This window comes from Carassius auratus, chromosome 45 (genome assembly GCF_003368295.1).
Source record: "Carassius auratus strain Wakin chromosome 45, ASM336829v1, whole genome shotgun sequence".
NCBI classification, from domain to species: domain Eukaryota; kingdom Metazoa; phylum Chordata; class Actinopteri; order Cypriniformes; family Cyprinidae; genus Carassius; species Carassius auratus.
The window spans coordinates 6,911,288-6,937,313 of record NC_039287.1 but is presented as its reverse complement, the minus strand read 5'-3'; the positions used below and the strand labels follow the sequence as shown (position 1 = coordinate 6,937,313).

The window sequence follows — 26,026 nt, the reverse complement described above, 5'->3', positions numbered from 1 at the left end:
TATACTGTAGAAAATGTATATTCTATGGCCCTACACCAACCCTGCACCTAACCCTAACCCTCACATGAAAGTTTGTGCATTTTTACTTTCTCAAAAAAACTCATTCTGTATGATTTATAAGCATTTTGAAAAATGGGGACATGGGTTATGTCCTCATAAGTCACCCTCTCCTTGTAATACCTGTGTCATACCCATGTCATTATACAGAGTTGTGTCCTGATATGTCACAAAAACATGCACACACACACACACACACACACACACACACACACACACAGGTCATTCAGAGGGTTGAATTCTTCTTTAGCTGCATCTACATTATAAATCTACTTCATATGGTGTGTACTGATGTAAAGTGTTTGATCTTTACATCATTTTAAAGTTGAAAAAACATTCTCTGAAAAAGCGTTCTCTCTTCTGAAGTGTGTGTAGGTGGTATAACTGACCTCTGCTCTGTGTTAAAGATGGCAAAGACATGTTTGCTGGACAAGAAGCCCTTTTCTATGTCTCGCACCTTCAGGTTGTCCAGAGGAAGCATGCATTTCTTCTCTTTTTCCTAGAAAATTAGACAGACAATGGACATCTTATGTCTTAATGAACTGACAGCATGTCTGGGATCCTTTTTTAGCATTCAAACATGGCAACGTTTTGAGAAACAGCCAATAAAGACATTTTCATAGCACCAAATGGTTCTACTTTTGAATTAATGCAAAACTCCTTTTAGAATCATTATTTGAAGAAGAAAGGAGAACAAGGTTGGATGTTTAGGTTTTACTTTGGCTCCAGAAAGCTCCAGTGGAACACACAGTAGCACACAAGTTATATGGATCACTATTATGAAACTTTTATGTGTTATGCATCCATTTGATCCTTGAATGCTTCAATCCCTGATCATTGCAATTGCTTAAAAAAGAGGGCAGCAAATTCTTCTTTTGTGTTTCACAGAAGAAAGAATATGATATAGGCTTGGAACAACATCAGGGCGACTAAATAATGACATTAATTTTACATTTTTGGCTGAGTATCTCTATAGACTATCTCTATAACCAGATACTAAAATGGTGTGAACTAGGGAAGATGACTACGAGGAAGAAAACCAAGTGTAGAAACAAAAAAAGAATCCACTTTAGATCCATGTGATCCTCCTCAGGATGGCTTCAGGCCCAGGACAAAACAAAAAAACATGTGCATGAGAGATGCCACAAGTTTTCACTCTTTGAGTAAAGGATTGAGAAATAAAGAAGGAAAAAGCATGAGGAATTGAGAGATAGAGAGCGAGGGCCCACATGTGGAAGTCATTATTCGGACCAAGGCTCTAAAACACAACATTTCATCTGGAAAAAAAGAAAAAAGAAAGAAAGAAAAAGAGCTCTCCCCCCTCCACCTCTCTCCTCCCTCTGTCTGTACAGGAGGGGCTGGGGTCTCAGGAAACGGCTTGGATTACATTGCAAATAACTGAACGGAGATGTGGGAGAAAAAGAGAAGAACAAGGGATGAAAGTGTGAGGGGAAACACTCTAAAAAAAGTAAAAATGAAAAACAGAAGGGGAAGAGAGAGCCGAATGATGCCGCTATCAGTGATTGAGTCTGACAGACTGCATAGGGACTTTCTTGGAACAGAGTATTTTCTGCAAATCAACAAGCAATGTTCAATAACCCGATTGTTTTCTGACTTTAAGGAACAGTTCAACCAAAAAAAAAGAAAAAAAATCTATCGTCATACCCTAATGTCGTTCCAAACACAAAGCAGACATTTTTGAAAAATCATTACATATTCTTGCCATACAACAATAGTTCACGGAAACCAGAGTTGACAAGCATCAAAAAGAACAAAAAGATATCATTAAAGTGGTCCATGAATCTTTTGAAGCCATACAGAATGATTTTTGATGCCATCCTGAAATTTTATACTTTTCTTCAGCAATAATGCAACTGATCAAAAGTGGAAAAAATTTTCTATCTTACAAAAGATTTCAATTTCAAATAAATGCTGTTTTGTAAATAAGTCTGATGATCAGAGATGTTAGTTAAACATCAAATAAGCATATCAGAATGATTTCTGAAGGACACTGAAGATTGAAAAGAGTAATGATGCTGAAAATTCAGCTTTGCTTCACATGAATAAATTGCTTTTTTAAAATCTGTTAAAATAGAAAACTGTTACATTAAACTGTAATAATTTTTCAAATTATTTATATACGTTGTTTTTTTTTTACGAGATTTTAGAACTTTAGACGTCTTTAGAAGACTTGGAATAATGCACACTTTTCGTTATATGGGGCACTTTTATGCTCCTTTGCGTCAACTATCAATGTGCGACAAGGACTTGTGCAACAACTAGTCAACAAAAAAAAAACAACAACGTCATATGGTCTTGTAAGAATGAGGGTAAGCAGACAATGACAGAACTTGTAATTTTCGGGAAACTATTCCTTCAAACTTCAACTACACTATCTCTCCTTGTCCTCCTTGACTCCTTGCACCCCTCCTTTTTTTTGCTCCCCTCAAAAACTTTCTCTTTTTTCATTCCAGAGGGGCCCACTTCCTGCCTGAGTTTTTAGAGGTTGAAAAAAAGTTAGAAATGACAGGCTGGCGTTCAGAATACAACATCTGGTACCGCTTTAGTGAGAGAGCGAGTGAGGAAGAGAGAGAGAGATTGGCCAGGGAAGTCCAGAGAATGGCTGGGAGGACTGAGAAAGGACGGAGGGAGAAAGACAGGAGTGGATAGAAGAGAGTCGAACCAGAAGATTGAAAGAAAGAGAGGAATTGAGAAACAACGGACCACTCCAAAAAAGCTTATTCCCCAAGGGTCCCATCAACCCTTATATGGCCAGTGGGGTCCCTCCCTCTCTTCTCTCTCTCTCTCTCTCTCTCTGTCTCTCCGTCCGTCCTTCCTTGACTCCTCATTCCCTCTTTTTTGCTATGCCTTCCATGAACGTCCTGCCAGATAGGCGGCTGTGGGAGCAAATGTGCCACGTCAAGGCTGGATACAGCAAACCAACGCCGGAAAACAGCAGCCGGTGACGAGATGGAACTGAGAGTCGAGTACGGGTAAACGGACATCTGGAGCGTCTCTCTCCGTTCTCTACATTGGTGTTATCCCAACTGAGAATGAGATAGAAGCAATGGAGTCTATTTCTGTCCTGTCTATTTTGCCTCTTCTACCACCTCCTGTGAAGGACTGAAGCAGATAAAGAAAAAGAGATGAAAAGAGAGAAAAAGAGTGAGATGGAGAGCTGGAACTATCTCCTGCTCCGTCATCCCAGTGTTCAGACTACCTGTTCAGGATCATACTGGTGTACAGTAGTCTGCACATTGGTTAGACTGTGCATGGACTCACATCACTGGAGAACCGACGCAAACTCGAGCAAAAACACACACAAACCCAACGACTGTAGGTGAAAAGTCGGCTGTGTTTGGTTTTTTAATTTACACCGGTGGTGGTGATACTGCATGTCTCTGTGGACTCAAAGTTGGTGGTAATGACACAAGAAGAGGTTCCGCAATGATTGGCTGCTTGAATTTCGAATAGATGATCATCCACAAAACATTTACGTAACATCAGCCACATTATGAGTAGCTAAGCTTAGCATTTGAACTGTATTACAAGAAAACTGTAATCATTAACGCTGTGTATGTGTTTAAGCGCAGATGTATTCAGGATGAGCTGTGCACACATATGGCTTATATAAAAGCTTCAGGTGTCCGGCTAGTTTTGAGATGTGCAGAAGAAGGCCTTCATAGGTTTCCAGTAGCGATTTTTCTAGATCTCACCATGATCGTTGCATGCATGCATTTTAACTTGCCGTGAGACACAGACATGAAGTGAAAAGAAAGTGATTACGCCGAATGCTCAAGTCATCTGTTTTCCCTCACGCAGCTCGTCTCAGAAAGAAAGAGAAGGAAGACTGCAGGAATGCGTGTCTGTTTAGTGTTGGGCGCTGATTAACCCAAACCAGCAGTCTCGGCCTATGAACGCCATCAGAACCGGGACAGATTTAGAGAAAGCAAGGGAACATCTGAAAGTGTTTAAGGGTAAAGATGTGATCCGCTTAATACGAGAATGTGTGTATGTTCATACAGAATGTGCGAGAATGCAATGTGATCTGCTGCAAGGAGTGAGGGGCTGTATCTCTTCCTCTCTCCTCTCTTCTGTCTCTCTTTCGGCAGGCTCTGGGACTCTAGGCTGGATGGTGTTTGGACAGAGTCTCACAATTTTCCACCCAGGAATGTGTATAGCCCCAGTGAGACTGCCAACCACAGAGACAGAATGAAATGAAGAGAAAGTACAGAAGATAGAGAGGGAAAGCGATGGACATATAGAAAACCGTAAAGCCAGCCAGTAATATTTAAAACCCCATCTAAAATTCAATGCTAGTTTTAAAGGAAGCCAATTATTTAAACACACATTAATCTAAATACCAGTAGAGTTTATAATTCAGAGTTAATATGCGTTTGCATCGGAATATTTTGAGCCTGAAGGTGTGTGACATTTAGAAAAATATACTTGTGTTTATATGAATTCCTCTGTTTGAAGTGTTGAGGGGGTTTCAGAATTCATTAAAATAAGTGTTTGCTTATATAGGCGCATACATTTGGGAGTGAGGACGACTGGTAAGCATAAGTGTGTCTGCGTCTGTGTGTGTTTAAGATTTTGTGTATATCAATATCCATGTGTGTGTGTGTGTGTGTGTGTGTGTGTTTGACTTGGTGGGCTTCCAGCTATGTCAGGGTGATCCAGACCAAATGCCTTAATTCCCAATGGACAAAGAGAGATGGCGGGGGTATGCCAGGAAAAAAGAGCAAGTAAAATAAGGAGCAAAGGAGGAAAAGAGGGATTCAGCTAAATGAAAAATGAAAGAGTTAAATATAAGTGAAAAGAGTTTTATATTCTAGCAATGAGTTACTTATTTAAATGACTGTCTTGGTTATAAGTATTATGCATTTTCTTTATCATTTTTAAATCTCATAAGACAACTACTGATTTATCTTAACAAAATTGTTATATGGTGTAAGAGCATGAAATGTATGTTAAATGCAATGATGTAAATAGAAATGTTTACAACATATTTAGAGGGCATGCGTGTTTGTATTTTAGTAACACATCATTTTTGTCCTCTCTCTTGCCCCTTTGCTTCCGGCTTCCGGTTTGGGAGAAGCAGGCTGCGCTGCCGTTGACTGAGAGCGTTGTCTGTCTGCCTGTCTACACTTGCTGTGCAGAACTTCCTGCACCTGTACAGCAGGCACAGACAGGCAGACAGATGGCAGCCCGCCTGACAGGCAACACAGTGTGACTGACACAGAGACCGGCCAATGAATTCAACCACAGCCTGACAGGGAACTTTAAGCAGCGCACTGAAAAATGTATTTTCCCATGATCATAAACTCATTAAATGAATGAAAGAGCACATTTAATTCTCTGATTAAGTTACTCACCTCATCATCTTTAAACCAGGACAGACTCTCTGTGGTGAGCATGAACCAGTACTCCTTGGCCCCTCCCTTGATCAGACTGATGTTGTTGATGGTTAACCAGCCCTTGCGAATCACCTGAGAGGCAAAAGTCAGATATGTCAAATCAAAAGTCAGATATGTCATAATATGAATATTGCATTCATATTATTTAGATAGAAGAATAGATAGATAGATAGATAGATAGATAGATAGATAGATAGATAGATAGATAGATAGATAGATAGATAGATAGATAGATAGATAGATACCTAAAAGCTAGAAGACGTTGGATAAATTTCTGACAGATTTAGGCTGATAAAGACTTTCAAAATAGTTTTATCCTCTGTGTCATTCATTCAGTTTAACAACATTATGAACAGTTGTTGTTTAGTAATGAGTATGAACTGTTCTTCTCAAAATTGCAGAATAATACTGATTTCATATTAAAAAAGTAAAGTTTTTATTACAAAGAAATTGAAAACCACCATAATGAACTTCTCCATCATACATATGGTCAGTGGATACAATATTCTGATAATATACAATAAAACTTCTTCAGTACATTTTTATTAAGCTAATGTTCCAATTTAACCTCCAAAAAAAAAAAAAAAAGAATAAAACAAAAACATTTTCTTTATTTTGTGACTGAACCGATCAAGTTTGCAGCGTCCACCATTTTGTTCAAAATCTGAAATTGTGATCACACACTCATGCATACACAAACACGCAGGCCAAATGGATTATGATCAAAGAGAAGTTTGAGATTCCAAGCTGTTTTTAAGGTGCTCATGAACTGAGAAATCAAAATGCCCTTGATCGTTTGACAGAGGTCATTGTACTATAAAAATATCCTGTGAGTTTCAAACTCAAAACTTTCTCTTTTTAGTTTAAAAACAGCTTATATTGAAGCCAATCTGCCAAAACGACAGCTTGTGGAATGCGCCACTCTATGACATAATAGTGTAGCTAAACACGGCCTCCACACAAGAAGATCAACACCTGCTTCTACATCACTGCCTGTTTAGCCCCGCCCACAAACGCATTTCTATACAGAAATAAAATGATATAGATGGCTCCAAAGACAACAAGATGCTGTTCGGTGCCAAGTTGTGGAAAAATACAGTCTTTGCATTGCCTTCCTTCTGATCCTATCATTAGGAAAGAGTGGATGAACTTTATTTTTAATGAAGATCCAAACCGCGTCAGTAAGAACTTGTTTCTTCGTTTACTCCATTTTACAGTGGATTCAGTAAAAAAAAAAAAAAAAAAAAAAAATCACAATTCTTTGCAGGATTTTCAGAGAATTAAAAGATGATGCTGTCTATAATATATATGTACAGTGTTTGGAATAACAGCGTTTAAAAGAACGGCGTTAGGTAACAACGTTATTTTTTCAGTAACGGGGTAATCTAACGAATTACTTTTCCCGTCGTTACAACGCTGTTAATGTTACTGAACGTTAAATGTGGTGCGTTACTATGCATTGATTTAATAAACTATGCAATCCGAACGCATCCCTGGCTCACACAGCGAGTGAGCAGGTGAGTTAATGACGAGATAAGCGGTTGTGATTGGCTAAGGCAGAGTCATGTGTTTCATGATAGCCAATCAGAGCCAGTGTGTTTACACACATGCCGCCAAACACACACACACACACACACACACACACACACAGGCAACAGCTACACAGAGATTCGCAGCAGCAGCAGAAATGCTGAGTCAGGAGCAATCAGATGAAAAGTTGGCATTTTCAAGGTGGAGATATAAGCGCTACTTCAAATTAATTGTGGTCAAAGGCAAGATCGTGCATGTAATGTGTACATGTAATGTGTGACACGCATCTACAAAGCTAGTGGCCAAAAAAACTTTTCCTACAAAGATAATACTTGAAGTGCAGGATAAAACTCTTGCTGTCTGTTGACGTGCAATAAATATTGAAAGTTATGTACGAACACCTGTCTGTTCTACTCATTTCAACTGACTTGTGAAAACGGTTTTACAGTAACGCAAATAGTTACTTTCCCTGGTAACGAGTTACTTTTATTATAGAGTAATTCAGTTACTAACTCAGTTACTTTTTGGAACAAGTAGTGAGTAACTATAACTAATTACTTTTTTAAAGTAACGTTCCAAACAGTGACTATGTATCCCACCACACAGTGGTGTGAGTAAGGTTTTTTTTTTTTTTTTATGTGGTCACTAATGCTTTGTCTGTTATTACAGATCGTTTGATAATGACTGAGTATATACGAGTTTTTGACCTAAATCACAGCAGCGTCCATCTTTGAAGAATGTGTTAGCCATAGCATCATAGCAGTGGGCATTTACTTCTGAGTCTACAGTCCGCTGTGCCTATTCAAACAGCATTCTGATAAGGAGGGTCAAAACAGGACAGAAAATAGCCTATTAATGCTAAAATATGATGTTTTTTATGTAAAAATCTCAGATAGCAGTACAAAATGATAATAAAAAAGTACATGACTTAGAGCCCACATACACACAACTTTGTTCACTCATGTACTGTACTTACAGGGCTGCAAACTATAAGGAGGTTCATTCACAGATGATTCATTATGAGAACAGAATTAAAGTACAGTCATTCAGAGGCATTAACATGATGAAAAGTGGGATAAATGAGGCAGGTATTTAATAGAGTAAGGTTTTAGAACAGGGTTCAGGATTTCTTCAAACTTTTTTAATGTAAAAAATCAGGATTCAGACTAACAGTTCAAAGTTCCAATGAGTCATGGCTTGGACTGTTGTGTATCTTCACTGATTGAGTAGTCTTTAGGGAAGTGTAGTGCTTGAAAAACACACTCCTGGCACGCTGCCACTGCACAGTTATTCCTTCAACTTTGTGAAATGTTATATCACCAACACTACAAACACTAAATCGTTTTAACATTTATTCCAGTTGCTTTATAGACTGCCATTATAAGTGCATAGAATAGTATAGTACAGTATATGCATTTTTTGACACAAACTAACATTCAGACATTGTGGGTTGGTAAGAACCATTTTAAAATATGGTAAAAACAATAATACTAATACCGCTACTACAACTACTAAGAAGAAGAAATGTTTGTACAATTTAACAGATATTTCATAATTATTCAGGCCAAACATTTCAATGGTAGTTTACCTAGAGATTAATTCAAATAGGCTTGAATTGTTTAAATGACTGAACCTTAAAAATCATTTAAAATGGACACTGAAGCTAAGAATGAGCAACTCAACACAGAATAGACTGAAATGTTTGTCCTTAGACCCATTAAGATCACCTTAATGGTGCAGCAGGAGGGAAATAAAATGCTATTCAGAGTCTCAAAATCCTGTGGAGTTTAGCTCCAACCAGCTCCAAAACTAAATCTTGAGTGAATCTGAAGAGCTTGATTAGCTGAATCAGTTGTGTTTATTTACAGGAATTGCAGGAACAGAAATGGACACCCCTTATATAAACCTTTTAAAATCCTCTGGAGCACCACAATTAGGTTTTTAAATGTGTGGCAACATTTACCATTATTTAGCAGTCATTTCAATAGAAATTCCTGCAATTGGCAATTTTGTGTAAGGGCAAAGATCTCCCCATGCAGATCGTCCATTGGTGGGAAGCGTGCAATCTGCAATCGCGTGCAGCTGCTGCCGCTCACTACAGCATGCAATCGATTTTCTATGCATGCTGTTTTTTCTGCTATCGCTTTCACTTTCGAAATCGATCACATTCAGCAGAGAGGGGAGAGGAGGGGAAGGGGGCACAGTAACTTATCATGTATCAGAAGAAATGCAATTAATTTGCAAGGCACTCAAAAACTGCTCAGTCAAATAGAGATAAAGAATAAGAAAGACAGGCCACTAAAAGTGGGCAGCCATTTTTGAGCTCTTACTAGGCTTAGTGCTTTTAATAATCAGTAAGAGCACATTTCATCAGTGACATTGATCAAACTCCAATGCTAAACACTGAAATATTATTCTGATGTGAGACAGATGACCAAAAGAGTAAGAGAGTTTGAGCAGAAAAGAGACTTCCTTCTAGAAAAGACTCAGGACTGTCCAAACCTTGCTAGGTGATGCTTTCTGATAAATACCAGGTTCATATCATCAGCTCATAAAACACTGTGACTCACCTGCTTCCCTGCTGAAGGATTCTTACTCGTTTGACTGCTTTTCTGTTGAGCGCTGAAAGGAAAAGTGTAAATGGGGGTAAATTTTGTCATGTCATGTCATGTTCTTAAACGTGTTTTATTTATGCCAGTCATTTGTTGTTAAATACTTACTTTGCAAACCCAATGAAATCTTCATGGTTTGTGTTGATGTAAGAGAGCTGGATCTCTAGTGAGAGTAAAACCTGTTCAGTGAACAAAGACACGAATATGCACAACAAGATACAACATAAATCAATAAGTTGTAATCAAACTGCTAATAAAGTTCTTTTCAACTAAAACCCTTCCTAAAAAAAGAGTGATTCATTCGAAAGATTGTGTGTAAGTGTTGGTCTGACCTGGTCTTTAGCTTGACTCTCTCGTTCCCGAATGTGTGTGGTCACTATCCTCTCCGTCTCCTCCCATAGTTTTGGAAAGGGCTTTAACTGTGAAAAAAAAAAAAGTTAGAAAAAAAAGTCTAAAAACATTACCACATTACATTCTTAATTCAGGTTCCCTGTCTTTTTGTTCCTTTTTTAATTATTTTTGTGCCTTGAAAAAGAAGCGCACTTAATTGTTTTGAATGTGCACTAATGTACTTAAAGTCCTGTAGTATCTAAAGTGATAAAAGGGGACATCGGAAGAAAAATAGACTTATATTTGTTCCGCCATTGTTTCGACACCGGAGCTTTTGACAAGAATGGCTCCTAAGCGATTGAGGTGTTTTGTTGTTGGATGTAATAATGAACATAGCAGTCGTCATTTACTCTTGACACCTGAGCCGCTGAAGACGCAGTGAATTACTTGGGAATACAAGGGAATGCGCATTCTCTATCTACCTAAATACGTTTGTGTCTGCACAAATCATTTTCTCCAGACTGCTCTCTGAATGAGGGAAAATTCAAGGCAGGTTTTGCTAAAAAGTTCAAACTCAAGGATGGATCAGTAAACACGGTCCATGATCCAGCTGCACCTCCAGAAGAAGTAAGTAGTGTGGTCCGGTTCGTGAACGAGTACCGGGTGAACCTGTTCCCAAAATCGGACTGAATCATTTGAAACGGTTCTCGGTTGACTTTCCTTTTCCCCCTGATATCCCTTTGGTTGTGCAAACTATTGGAACATGTTAACTGATAGCCATAGTGCTAATTAAAGATTGTTTTAGCTAACTTTTAAAGTAAAATAAGATCACTTCGACTTTAATTGAAACATTTTATATACTTTTTTAAAATTATATTAAACTCTTTGACTTATGTCTGTCTGTGTATGTCCATTCACTCATAAAAGGATGTATAAGAGGATGTTGTACCTTGTTGGTACACTGTTGTACTGTGTTGATGAGCTCCTGAATCACCATGTCTACACACTTGAGACACGGCCCTTTAAGCTTCACAATCTGCTTCTTCACTATGGCTTCAAAGGCCATGTCAGGTGTGAACAGGCCTGTCCTGGACAGCAAGAGCGGAGAAAATGTAGTACAGGGAATTAACATCTAAGCTGAATATATTTTGTAGTACGTAAAAAGAGAAGACGAAGTAGAGGAAGACAATCCAGAGAAGCTCTTTGTATGAAAATATAAATAGTATTTTCTTATAAGACTGGCAAACAGTTTAAAGGGATAGTTCACCCAAAAAAAGAAATGATATCATCATTTACTCTCATCCTACACTTCTTCCACTTGTATGTGTTTCTTTCTTTCGCTGAACACAAAAGAAGATATTCCTTACTTTGGATGTCAATGGCTACCGTCAACTGTTCGGATACCAACATTCTTCAAAGTATCTTCTTTTGCGTTTAACAGCTGAAAGAAAATTATACAGGTTTGGAACAACCTGAGGGTGAGTAGAATTTTCATTTCTGGGTGAACTTCTTTTTAAGACGACTGCCATAACGGCCAACACGATGAAAGTGACTGAGTGCCCTTTTAAATCAGCCGATAAATATCTGTGACGTACCTGATGCCATGGATATTTTTAATGGCGTAACCGATCTCCCTGCGTATTTCTTTCTCATCAAACTCCATCTGATGTAGCAGTATGTGAACAGGAAATCCGCATTAGCTCTGATTTCCGAGCTCTGAATGGCGTTTAAGTAAATAACAATGATCAGTTCATCTTTAACAAATCACCTTAACCAGCTCCAAGGGTAAACGCTCATGAAAGATGCGGTTGATTTTGGCTCCTCCTGAAAGCTCCACTGTGTCCACCTGATCCCCAGATCCCTTGATCCGCTTCTCAAAATCCAACCCAAAGTGATGTATCAGCCTGGACAACAAAGCAACATCATGTGCTTGTGTGTGTGGCATCTTAAGTTCTGATCTTATCTGCAATGTGTTTGTTGCTTGGGCTGTAAACAAAAGCCTTGTTTATTTGCAAAAAGGTTAAGACTAGCGTGTTTGTGTTTTTCTGTGCATGTTTATTTACTATCTGAATTAGAGCGTGTTTATGTGAACCCACTTTATTAAGGCCTTGTTTTTTCGCGAGGGGTCATCTGCGTTCAAGCACTTGTACTCCTCTGCCTCTTTATCCAGTGCCAGAAGCTGACCCTGTAGTCGACTGCGTAATGCAGGTAATGTGTCACGAATGTGATTGGTAAGTTGCTAGGAAGATGGAGAGGCGTTTAGGAGTTAAAAAAGTGAAGAAATATCATTCAAAGTATAATTTACCATTTTTAATCTGTGCGCTACTATGTATCTCAGACATATTCTGTATGGTATCATTCTCTTGTCACCTGGTTGAGGAGCCTCTGTAAGTACAGAGTGCCCATGCAGTCTGCCATGTGTCTATACGCAGGATGTGACTTGAAGAACCGTCTTTCTGCAGCCAGAGCTGCACTGATGTCCTTTTTTCCCTCAATGTCTTTCTGACTACGGTTTACCACACCAACATAACCTGTAGTCACAACAGGGAAACAGAAATAAATAGAGGAATTTCTTTTTCAGATATATATTTTTATATATATATTGAAGCCCTATTAGAAATAGGGTGTACAAACTTACATACAGTTGCTTTAATATTTTTTTACATTTCTTACAATTATTCTCTGACAATAATAATGTCACATTTTTAAATTAGGTATTGAAATCCAAATTCAAAATATTGGAGAGGGTTTTTTTAACCACCCCTTCTCCTTAGACTTGACCACACAGGTTGCCAGATTGACGACGCAAATAGAAAGAGTGCACTTGATGAAGAATGAAGTTAAACATGCTGTGTTTTCCACCAACTGGCAACCCGGGGTGCCAAAATATAATTGGGTAAACTGGCAGTGGGTGGGTTTCAAAAACCAAAACAAAGACCGTCATTCCGGCCCGGAATGCACATTTCCAAAGGAGAATAAATGACTGTAGCATTGTTTTCCAGATAAACATTTTTTTAAATATCTTAAATAATTATGCTTCCGTAGAGTCAAAATCTGACATACAGCACCTTTAGCAGGAAGATTTAGACAAAACAATCTTTAAAAGATGCTAAATCTTCACGATCATATTCCTTATCCTTAAACCTTCTCCAATAAATTATAAATGACTGGAAAAGTAATCTAAATGCATTGGTTAAAAAGCATAGAGATGCCTGAAAGGACACTCAGCTCCCAACTGTGAAAAGTCAATGTCCTACAACTAGAAGTAAATCTGTATGGGATCTGTATAAATAAGATTTCTTGAGTGTCTTAACCCTTCTCCACGGCTGGACTTCTGTGTGTCTAATGCATTAAGGCAGTAACAGGAAGCATGAAGACTCTGCACCTGGCCCTGTTTTAGCCCCTATAGCCTGCAGCAGACTTGCTTGGCAGTGGCCCAGGTCTAGACCAAACTGTACTGGGCCTCTGCTGACAGCACATTTCTACATGAGCGCTGTACCTCTGCGTAGTGGCAGTAACCTGTTCTCCAGCACGTCCCTGACATCTGTGCCCTTGTCCATCAGATCCAGCTTAGTGATCACACCGATGGTGCGATGGCCTGAAAGGTAGATCAAGCAAATCAGGAAGAAAAAGAAGAAAGAAAGACATTATGATGATGTCAGTTTGCTAAGAGGGGATATAACTGAGGACAGATATGAACCCTAATCACTCTTTCCCACTCACCCTGTGGATCCACATCTTTGGCCAGTTTAAGTGCATCAGAGTTAGCCAGATTCACATTAGCGGGTGTGACAGCAAGGATGAGACAATTCTCTCTGCAGATGAACTGCATGATCATGTCTCTGATCTGGTATTCAATGTCAGGGGGCTGATCTCCCACTGGCACTTTAGTGATGCCTGGAAGATCTATCAAAGTGAGGTTCAAAACTACGGAAAGAAAAAGTGAAAAACAAAGACAGACACAAATATTTGGTCAGAGACACTTATAGAAAGCGGAAAAAATCTAAATGAGATCTCTCCGAGGCATAAACAAGATTTAAAGGAGAGCAAATACACCTTCACTATCATTTGTTTGTTTTGGTTTTAGCTTTTTAAGAAATCAGTAAGAAAACACAAAATTTAGCTAAAGTTACAAAAAAAGGCATTTATAATGTTACAAAAGATTTTGGTTAAAAAAAAAATAGTTTTATGGTAACATTTCTTTCATCAAAGTATCCATAATAAAAAATCATGGTTTAAACAAAAATACTAAGCATAAGCATTATTACCATTAGTAGGAAATGTTTCTTAAGCATCAAATCAGCTGCTGAAAATTCAATGTGACATCACAGGACTAGATTAAATTTCAACCCTCTACATTGCGAGTAAGGGTGCTTTCACACCTGCCTCATTTAGTTCGGTTGAATCGTACCAGAGTTTGTTTCCCCCTTTGGTGCTGTTCGTTTGGGCAGGTGTGAAAGCAGCAATCGCACTCGGGTGTGCACCAAAAGCGGACCAAACAAGTGTACCGAGACCTGCTGGGAGAGGTGGTCTCGGTACGCTTTCAAACGAACTCTGGAGCGGTTCGTTTTTGGTGAGAAAGTGATCCGACCTCGAACAGACCCAACTGCAAAAAGTTGCTTTTTGTATTTAACCAGCTGCCATAGTCAGCTGCGCTGTGCATTAAGGGATGAGGAAGTGTTTATTGACAGTTTGCACTTTAGCATGGCAGCTCGTGGACAAACTTGGGAGTAGTGAGGAGGTGAGGAGGCTCATAGAAATTTGGTCAGATGACCATGAGCATGTCAGAGTTAAGAAGAATTAAAGCCCGCCTACACTTGAAGTTATGAGCGAGGCCCGCTCGCCGTTTGCAGTCCATTAAAACGTTGTTTCCAAGCCGCATCCGCGCTTCATTATAGAAATGTATTTTTTGCATATTGTGGTGTATACAAACAATGTTATAGATTATGGCCAGGGACAAAACCAGCCCGCGCAGTCGTCTCTCCATAGTTGTGTTGTCTTTGTGTTGTTTGCTGGCTTTTCCTCTTAATCAGCAATCAGTGTGGTGTGAAAAGGAACCAAAAAAGCTAAAAATGCTACAATGTATAATTGTTTGCCCTTGGTCCGGACCAAATGAACTGAACTAGAGTTGTGAAAGTACCCTAAATCACTCGCATATGTGACAAAATCTTCACTCTGGCGACTAAATTATGTCTAATATTAGCTAATGGCTAATCAATTCTCAGATTTTATTCACCAGTTGTGTGAGTTGGAGGCTAAGTATAAATTTAGCACAAATATTTTCACTCGCCGAACACTCCTTGAAATGATCTGTGAATTTTTTCAGTTCATCTGAATGGACGCAAAAGAACACCTATTTGACTTAACAAACTCTAGTGTTAAGGCACGCATACTGCCGTCACTTTCTCTCACGCATACGCAGAGAGAGAGAGAGAGAGAATTTACACGCTACATGTAAACAATATTCTTTGTTGTATTTTCTTGTCAAAATAACAGCGTTCCTTTGGAATTCCTCAGTTTAAGAACTTTAAGCGAACGCACACAACCTGATTAATATTCATGAATCCAGCAGCTCATTCATCCTTAGTGCTTATTAGTATAATTCGTATCATTAACTTATAATTATTTTTATTCGTTTTTTCCCAATTTTTTTTACAGAAACACAGAATGACCAAAAAGCACCACCACCAGTCAGTTCAGTTAAAATGACTAATATGCATTAATACATTGTTATCAAGTTTGAATTCTAATTACTACAGTTCTATCATTAAATAATAACTGATTATCCTATAATAATGCTTGATTGACTGATGTTAAGAGTGTACTTTCAGATATTTAAAAACTGTGCCATTAAAAAAAAAAAAAAGGTGATGTGACATACAGCCAACATAGTCTGGTGAGTAAACTTAAAAATGTACTATCCAATGGCGATTCAATTGCCAAAGTGTGGATAGAGGGTTGATTATAAAAGGATGAATGCAGCCTTTGTGAGCATATGAGCATTAATGTATCTAAAGTGAATCACTTGTTTTCTGACAATAATACCATTTTGAGAGCAGATACAAAGGTTGATGGGAATGGAGGATATGCCCTTATTTGTTCCTGTGACTCTGTCCGTCTCTGCTTTGATCTCCTGTCGAACATCATCAAAGTCTGTAAACCTCTTTCCTTTACAGTGCAGAAACTCGGCATGCTCTGCGATGGAGAATGGAAAGTATGAATTAGAGAGAGCAGAAAATGATAGCCCTTAAGGGAACTGACAGCTCAATGGTTTGTAATTCATGCATTTCAAAGATCTGACAATTCTCCACTCTCCATACACGGCCTGCTTCTAATCTCAACACAGGAGACACTGTCCTCTAGTGTTCAGTGTACATCCTCCATATGCCACATGATATTGGATGGGTTAGATGCTAACCTGTGCAGAATATTATTACCAAAAGCGACTTGATTGACTTAAATCAAATAGAAAAAGGTAGGTGGAATAATGGATTAGCAACTTTTGTATAATTAATCCTAATATATCCAAGAAGATAAGAAGTCTCTGTATGCAAGGTGTTTCGTTTTTCTTTGTATATTGTGACTATTTGTAGACAAATTCCTCAGTCTGTTACTACACCAACACTGTCTCTATATAAACAGCCCGGAGTATAATGGATAGAAGTCAATGACATGGTATTATATATATATATATATATATATATATATATATATATATATATATATATATATATATATATATATATATATATATATAATGTATTCATGATCATAGTAAGAGAAGTGTACTTAGTAATATTAACTTAATAAGATGTAAATCAGCTTTTGGGTAGTCACCATTTTCAGTAAAAGGAGTTATGGACGGATTTAACAACATAATTTTAAAGCCTTAAATGGAATAAAATGAATGTTGCTTTCAACTGGCTTTGTGATCATTATTTTATTTAGTTTACACAATTGGTTAAATTGTTATTTTTTGAATGTGTGTGTTTTTATTGTGTTATTATGTTTTAAATTTTGGATTGTTTGTTGGTTATTATACTTTGTCTAGGTCTGTAGTAAAAGTCCAACCAAAAAGTAGTATCCTTCACTGTTGTCACATGAGACCATTCAGTGGTAAATTCAATACAGGGAGTGGAATCTATTTAAAAAATATATTTTTTAATCCAATTTAGTGTTTAAATAAATGCATACATATACCCAATTATATCAAACTATTCCGAACATAGTCAATGATTGGTTACCTGATCTCTAATTGCATACTACAACTAAAATATTTGTTTGTGTGTATCATTTATACCTGAAGTTGAACTGATGAGCTGAAGTACAAGCGGTCTCCTTGTAACAATTCCAGAGCCTCTTGGCAGGAAATCTCTGAAAGAATAACATTGACCATCATGTCAAAGAAATTATACATAATAAAATCGAATCCATATGCATGCCAAAGTAAAACTCTGCTTCTAACAAAATAAAAATATATAAAGATAAATAAAAACCTGCACATATAACTTGCCTCATATGATACACTGACACTATCCCTGTCTGAGGCACAGTGCCAGAGACTGTCAATGCATACTTGGACTGGTCCAGTCTTACAGTGAAAATACAAACCTCGTCCCACCCTTCATGACCCTCATACTCTGATATTTATGGCACGTTTATACACAACTTGAACTGGCCTGTACATTTACAAATGAGTTGTGAGACAGTCTAGCTTTACATAATCATAAAGTAGTGAATTCATAATCCAAAACCAGTTCATTTTCTCCATGCATATGCAGAGGACATAAGTACAGTCTATAAATAAAACAGTCCAGTAGAGGAACTGCAGCTGGATCACTGATATTTTTACAGGTGATGTTAAAATACCCCCACCCCTGTTTGAAGTGCAGGGATATCTAAAAAAAAAAAAAAAAACTATTCTAGGTTGATTACACCAAATTGAAGTAAACACAATCATATTTCTGATTGTTAGCTTCTGTTTGATTCAATGGTGTGGGCCTGTTTGTCTTAGATTTTTGTTCTTTATCCAATAAATCCAATAAATTTTGAAAGAGGCAAAAGCACAATGACGAGAAACGTTTGACTTTTCCATGGACAAATGTGTTTTCCATAAATCCCAGACTTGAGATGAACACATGGATGACAATGGATGATAATGGATGATAAAGATGAAGGTGGAAATAGGGTGTGCACAGATCTAAAACAGAACTACTGCCCAAAATAGAGAGAAGTCCCACTGGATTAGACCTAGTTGAAGGCTTCCAGGGAGAGGAGCAGGGTGCAGGTAAAACCATCCATGGTGTAAAGTGCTGCAGTAATTATGTATTTTGTATGATAACCCGAGTGTAGCATTACCCTGTTTCCCTCAACAAAAATCCAATACGACTTTTCCTCTGGCTTTCCGATCATTGCAGAAAATAAGCTCTAAGACCAACAAATGTTTATGATTACTACACAAGTTTTCTTCATCATGATAATTGTTACATTTAAACAACTTTTTTTATGAATTTTGAAGCCTAAATACAATCAATACAACCAGTTGATAAGTTTGGGCTCCCTAGAAGGTTCAAGGCCTGGGTCTCCCAGCATGGAATCCTCCCAAGAATCCTCTGACCTCTGCTTATCTATGAGGTCCCCATGACTCTGCTAGAAGGTTTTGAGCAAAAGGTGAGCAGCTATCTACGTAGATGGCTGGGTCTACCACGTAGCCTAAGTAACATTGGGCTATATGAGAAAACTAACAAGCTCCGGCTCCCTTTTAGCTCTTTCAGGGAGGAGTTGTGAGGACAGGAATGAAGTGCAGGGCAGCCGAGGCAGTCCAGCAAGCAGAATCTTGGCTGAAGCACAAAGCCATCCTTCGGAGCCTAAGAGCGACCCGATATGACTCTGCCATCAAAAGGAGAGGCAGAGGCTGGTACCAAGAGGAGGTGCAAGCTTTTGTTCCAAAGTAGGGACATTAGAACACATCCTAAACAGCTGCTCCAAGGCGCTGGGTGAGGCCCGATATCGATGGAGCCACGACCTGGTCCTCAAAACTATCGCTAAGGCAATCAGTAAGGGGACCAAGGACAAGCGACACACCCAAGTTGCACCCAAGGCCATTCACTTCATCAGGGAAGGACAAAAGTCAGAGAAAGCATTGAAAAATTGCTCTGGAGGTTTACTCACCACAGCCTGGGACTGGGTAATGACAGTTGACCTGGAAAGGCAGCTGAAAATTTCAACACATATCACCCAGTCCAAATCATCATGTTGGTCTATGAGGCCACAAAACAACTGATCTTGTTGGAGCTGACAGTGCTCTGGGAGGAGAGAATTGGGGAGGCTAAAGAGAGAAAGAGGGAGAAATACCAAGAATTGTCAGAGTAATGGATGGAGGACCAGGTGTATGCCAATAGAGGTGGGCAGCAGGGGGTTTGCCAGTCAGTTCCTGAACAAGGCCTACAGCATGCTGGGCATAGTAGGTGTAAACCGAAAAAGAGCCATAGGTAACAACTAGGGCTGGGACTTTAACGCGTTAATTGAGATTAATTAATTACACCAAAAATAACGCGTTAACTAAGATTAATTAATTTCAGAAAAAAAAAATCCCGCATTTTTAATAACTTATTTTTGCACCGCGGAACGTTTCTTACTGGATGAGTTTCGGCGGACCGATTATACTGAAGCACCAACTAGCGTTCGCATATCACCGCAGCACATCGAGCTTCAAGTATCACCTCAACGCAAAACATATAGCAGCTAGCGTGGACTTTACACTTTATGTTGAACTATGTATTATTTTTGTTGGTGCAACAGTTTATGTTGAACTCTTTATTGTTTTGGCCAAGGTTATTGAGAGTTGGACTTAGTATGTTATGGCCTCTGAAGCAACAGAGAGATGTTTTCTAATAGTCAGTGTTTCCAATGTTCTGAACGTAACTGACAGTATTGTGTTTTACTTAAACACTTTACAGAAGGTTCCAGCACCTATAAGTTTCCTGAATTTCTGAAATGTACTATTTCACAATTGTTTCTAAATATGCTATTGCTACATTTAATGGCAAAAATTGCACTGGTCTGCTAGACTTGGTTGAACAAAAATAAACAATAATATTTTGTTGCTTAAGCTTATGTATTCACTCATTAAAAAATGAGAAAAAAATGTACTTCTCACTGTTCTCAGGTCAAATATTTATATGCGATTAAAATGCGATTAATTTCGATTAATTAATTACAAAGCCTCTAATTAATTAGATTAATTTTTTTAATCGAGTCCCGGCCCTAGTAACAACATGAAAGCAGCAGAAAAAGCTTCCAGATGGCTCTGGATGAAGAGGGGAGAGCAGTGGGGGTAGCAGAATGCCACTTGGACACAGGCCGGGGTCTGATCAGCCTTGGTTGGGTCGCCAGGACGAGGGTGTCTGTTGTAAGACCCAAAACACCCAGTGACTCCTGGAAACAACACTGATGATGTGTCCAAGGTCATGCATCAGAAGAAGAAGACATGTATTTAGGTATAAATGAACTACACCACGGTTGCATGACTTTGGTGTCACAATCACTTTACTTCCAACAACTCTTAAAAACTCTTAAAGGGGGGGTGAAATGCTATTTCATGCATACTGAGTTTTTTACACTGTTAAAGAGTTGGATTCCCATGCTAAACATGGACAAAGTTTCAAAAATTAAGTTGTACGTTTGAAGGAGTATTTTTGTTCCAAAAAAAACCTCTTCCGGTTTGTCACAAGTTTCGGAAAGTTTTTTTCGAGTATGGCTCTGTGTGACGTTAGATGGAGCGGAATTTCCTTATATGGGCCCTAAGTGCGCGCTCTTCTGCCGGAAGAGCACGCGCTCCCGTATAGCAGAGCACTGAGAGGCTGAGCACAGCCTGATCAGAGCGAGAGCGTCGCAAAAAGTCACAAAAGAAGTGTGTTTTTGGTTGCCAGGGCAAGACAACCCTGCACAGATTACCAAAAGAGAAACAGCATTAAGGGACCAGTGGATGGAGTTTATTTTTGCAGAGCATCAACGGAGTTGTGCAAGTGTTTTTGTTTGTTCCCTGCATTTCGGATTGCACATCGTTTATTTCTTAAGGATAATGCAGTCCCAATGAAAAAGGGTCACGATTGTGTGTTGGAACCACATGCGGTGAGTAAAACTGCTTCAAATATCTTTGTGTTGTTAACTTAGCTATCAGCCTGTAAGCACATCAAGTAAACAACATGCGATGTTGTCATCAAACTGCACTTTCCACATGTAACGTTACATCTTAAAAGAAAAGAAAAAAAGACGACATAAAGTGGAACTTAGTCATTTTCCAAAACCGCTAAGCAAATATATACAGTTTCAGTACATACCACATAGCATACCGACTTTGCTGATGCTGCTCTTGTTAAATTTCAGCCTCTGGATCTGTGTCACAGCTTCCACATGCTCTCAACTCAAAAGCCTACTGGCGCTCGTGATTCTTTAGCTCCGCCCACACGTCACGCCTCTAGGCGCTCGTGTTTTTCCGGGAAAAATCGGTACAGACTATCTTTCTCTTATAAATATAATAAAAATAAAGACTTTTTGGAGTTATGAAGGATGCAGTACTACTCTATAGGTACTCAAGATTAACAGGATATTGAGTGTAAACGAGCATTTCACCCCCCCTTTAAAAACATTTTAGAATAGTTTGCAAGAGCATATTATAAACATAATGAGGCTATAAAAGCAGACTACTGAGTAGTTTACCTGTTCGGTGTGATGATAAACTCTTATAGCTCTATTAGGCCCATTGCTAGCAACTGCCTTTTTCAAAACTAGTCCAAGCTATTTAAAAAATCACAAGGGGGTATTACTGATGTATTTTATGTTATGTATAATATCTTAATTATAGATAACAGGGGAATTTGCGGCCTAGTGCTTAGAGAGTATGATTCCTAACCCTAGAGTTGTGGGTTCGAGTCTCCAGATGGCAATACCACGACTTAGGTTCCCTTGAGCAAGGCATCGAACCCCAAACTGCTCCCTGGGCACCACAGCATTTCACAAATTCTGAGTATGGGTCACTATACTTGGCTGTATGTCACTTTTTTTGTTTTAAGCTTGTAGAGTGTTTGTTTTCGCTATTATCCTCACTTGTTTCTTCACAATAGCTGCAGAACTTCTGATGATTTGGCTGTGCAGGTTCGGCTGGCAGCTGACATAGAATATGGGCGGGTGTATGCAAATGTTGAAATGTTGACACAGTCGGTGTTATGTTCTGAATTGCCTATCTTTTGTGGTCTTTTGCATGCAAGATTTACATAAGGAGGAAACAATGTTGCTTGAGGCTCACAATATGTCATTTCCAAGTACAGAACTGGTATTATTCAAACTATGCCAAGATAAATACAGTTTTCCATTTTTTTTAAATGCAAATGTAATGTAAACCAGAGTGAGAAACTGGGAAGTTCTTTATAAAGAAAGATTCCAAACCCTTCAGCTAAATTTGATCTTTTAATTTTTAAATGTCTTCTACTGGCCATGTAAAAATCAACTACTTATTGTTCTAAACCCAAGGACTATGCTCCCTCTCACAGTGAGATCTAATTTCACTAAACCATTTCTCCAGGCATCTCTGGTGTTCCACTGACTGGTAGTGATCCTGAGATAGCAGATGGCTGAGGGTGCACGGCTCTCCTCCATTCATACTCATTGCTATGGATACTCATTATTTCCTGTGCATGACTTCTAAATAGGCCATCAAATTACTGCACAATTGAAGTTCATTCTACTGAATAAATTATTCCACTCCATTCCACAATGGATGAGTGACATCAGACAGGACTAACTGGTCCTTCTTAGTCACCTTATTTTCATAAATTTGTGTTGGAGTCCTTAAATCAGTCCCCACTGCACATTTTAACTAGAGAGGCATGATTTCCAGTGAAAAGTAACTTAAATTGTGGACTGGTCTTCCTATCGTATGGCTTGAGAATACAGAATATAGCCCTGCTCAAGCATTGCTCAAATTGTACAGCATGACACTAGCAGTGACCCAACATTTTAAACTGTAATTTTAAACTCTCAACTGTTACCTTTCATGCAGTGTAGTCTGTGAATGTAAATGATCTGCAAAATTGTGAAGCTGACAGTACACAATAAATAAATGTATTTAGATGACACTGAACAGCCTAAACGACTTGTCAGTAATCCCAGTCTCAGTTCCATGATGGCTATATATCACGGGCTAATACATAATGCCTGCCTATGTCCTTTTTATTCAAAACAATTCCAAACATGCTTAATATATCAGGAAATATCTCCATTCTCAAATATCTGTAATATCTGTTCTATTTACAGTTAATGTATATACCCCCAAACTGGCAATGTATACTGTGGGGTACAAACATTAAAATAAATATTAAAAGTCATGTTTTGAAAAAAAAAATGATCAAGTTGTATTATTTGTGTCCCATTAAGATGAAAAATAGCAATAAATTAATTTTCTGATGTCTCTTTATGATCTTGCCATTTTTAGGGTTTAAAAGTGGATAATAGACCAATCACAAAGGACTAGGCCATCTGACAAATCAGAGCAGAGCACTGCTTCAAATGAATCATTTATGAATCTTGTCTTGAGTTTGGAAAGTTACAGAGGCTTTTATAGTACATCAGGCAGTTTTATCTCAAGAGATAAAAAAGTGACATTTGAAATGGCGTCCCTTAACAAATCTAAACCATGGGAAAATCTGTCACATCTATTAAGGGACCAATCAGATACAGGGGGTTGGGGGGGGGGGGGGGGGGGGGTCTTTGAAAAATTAGTTGCCAGCTTGTTTTAATGATCCATATAGTCCAGAGAAAACTAAGAAAATCTTCAGATTCTGCATAGATCACGGACAGTGGCTTGGCGGGCCATTAGACAGACGGAGGAAGAGGTAGTGACTGCTCCCGGCTAAAATGAGAACATCTGCACCTGCTTCAGCGATACAGTTCAGTGTCTCTGCAGAGAAGTGACTCGACTGAACATCACGAGCTGATTAATCAGTTTATCACCATCATGTGCACGTGGCCACGCAATGATAGAATTCTGACACAAGCCTTCAGTCACCCCGATATCTACCAATCAGGTAACGTTAGGCTAAAACACATGGTTTGACCAATACTCATTACATGTATAACATCTTCGCTAATCTGATATGTTAAACTGAACTATTAATTATAATAAACAACTGTAGCGCGCAGCTATGACGGTCTCATAACCCACCTGCCCACGAAATTTTCCAGGACGGAGCTTTTGCCTGCGCTCTGACCCCCGACCACTGCGATCTGCGGCAGGTCCAGGTCACAGCTCTGTCCGATGGCACTGAAGACGTCCTGCAGCCGGTTCACCAGCGGGATCAGCTCCTCCATCCCCCGGTTCCCCATGGATACGGAGCGGTGAGGATCCGGCGCGCGACCGGACAATTCTGCTTTGCTATATTAAAAAAAACTGAAATTGAGAAACATCATGCCAACTTTTTTTCTTCCCTAGACATACTATTCTGATTAAAAAATTATACGGTGTAACTTCAAAATACGTTTTTTTTCTTCTTCTTTTAATTACTAAGTATACATAAAGAACATACTAACAACGTCTGTAAACCGTTACCGCAGGCAGTTAAATCACCTGAAGTGAGTTCTGAACGTTTGGTCCTGACAGGCGCGCAATTAACTTACAATGCGACATATAAAGAAACCACATGAACTATCTCCAGTGGAAGTCAAGAGTGTTATAACCACTCGTTAACTCCTGAACTCAACTTGTGGTCGAAACCTGACAGACAACTGTCCGCTCGTTGAGTGCGCTTGCGCGTGCACGCTCAGACTCCGCTCCTCTCTTAAGAATCTGGAGGTACATTAAAAATTCTATAAAAAATGTTTATTATTATTATTATTATTATTATTTATGGCACACAAACGTATGAGGTACAAAAATATTAAATATCTGAAGTTTGATAAAGTAAGAAGTGACGCGCGGGGCAGCGCGTTTCAACCACAGCAGCAGGTGGATCTTCATATTATAATATGTACAAACACAAACCTCTAATCCGACTGGTTACTCTTACGACTCAGTTCAATTCAATGAAAGTAAAAAAAATTATGAAATCACATCAGTATAAATTAAATTAGCGTTCCAAAGGACCTTTAAATTAAGTAAAAAAAACTGTGATATTTTAACACCAAACACACAGAAGGATACGAAGCAGCACACACACACACAAAATCAAAACAAACAGGTATAAACAAAGCTAAATTCTATATTTAGAATTGTTTCCATACTTTAATATCAAACTAAGATAGTTATGTACTTCTATAGTAGCTAGCTGCTATGTTTATCATTTAGTTTGTTTTTATGGCCCGGCCGCCACCCCTCAGTTCATGACACTGTAGGGGACATCCACCCTCATTTCAGTACAATAGACTCACCAGGTAAAAATAACACTACACACAGGGTTGCCAGATAGGTTGCTTCTGTATAAATTCTACAGCGCATTTCACTATACAAGAGTACAGTTCATTTATATTTCTGTCAGTGAGTAAAGACTTCCTAAAACCTTACATTACCTGAACATAACTGATATATGACTATAAAACACTTCTCAACAGAAAGGACCGTTACTTTGAAAGAATAAGATGAATGAGACAACAGCGTTTTCTTTTCCATTTTTATGTTTGTTTAAACTTGAAACCGATCCAAGATAAAATGTACACTATAAAAATGATATTTTTAAGTTGTCAATAATATATCAATTTTGGAGTTTTTGCAAAAAATATTATTTTAAAAAGAAAACAGTATTTCAGTCTTTCTACCTCTAAACTGAATGTTTTTTTTTTGTTTGTTTGTTTTGCAGTATTTAATTTGCAGTAAATAATTTTTTGTAATTATTTCTAAAGTTGATCAGCAATTTCTGAGTGAAAACTGACTCATCTTCAAGTATGCTTATTTTTAATGTACTGACCCTAGCAGGGACTCTTATTTTTATCTGAACATAAAGTGTAGTCGTCATTATTTGTCCTATAAAGTGCAATGATTTTGCGCTTTGTTTTGATAATAATTTGAGTCTTTAAATGTCTATTGAT

General features: G+C 38.4%; 1 protein-coding gene across 1 annotated transcript; it reads right to left on the bottom strand.

Moving 5' to 3' along the window:
* Nucleotides 1–253: 253 nt before the first annotated feature.
* On the bottom strand, nucleotides 254–24,461 carry LOC113063058 (dynamin-2-like). The gene is made up of 15 exons (XM_026233217.1): nucleotides 24,171–24,461; nucleotides 17,250–17,323; nucleotides 15,995–16,144; nucleotides 13,673–13,876; nucleotides 13,449–13,547; nucleotides 12,320–12,480; nucleotides 12,046–12,188; nucleotides 11,718–11,853; nucleotides 11,545–11,612; nucleotides 10,899–11,037; nucleotides 9,952–10,038; nucleotides 9,728–9,798; nucleotides 9,578–9,629; nucleotides 5,436–5,549; nucleotides 254–556 (listed from the first exon to the last, which is right to left on the bottom strand). The coding sequence occupies exons 1-15, from the start codon at nucleotides 24,329–24,331 to the stop codon at nucleotides 377–379; spliced, it is 1,839 nt and encodes a 612-aa protein (XP_026089002.1). The 5' UTR covers nucleotides 24,332–24,461; the 3' UTR covers nucleotides 254–376.
* Nucleotides 24,462–26,026: the final 1,565 nt, after the last annotated feature.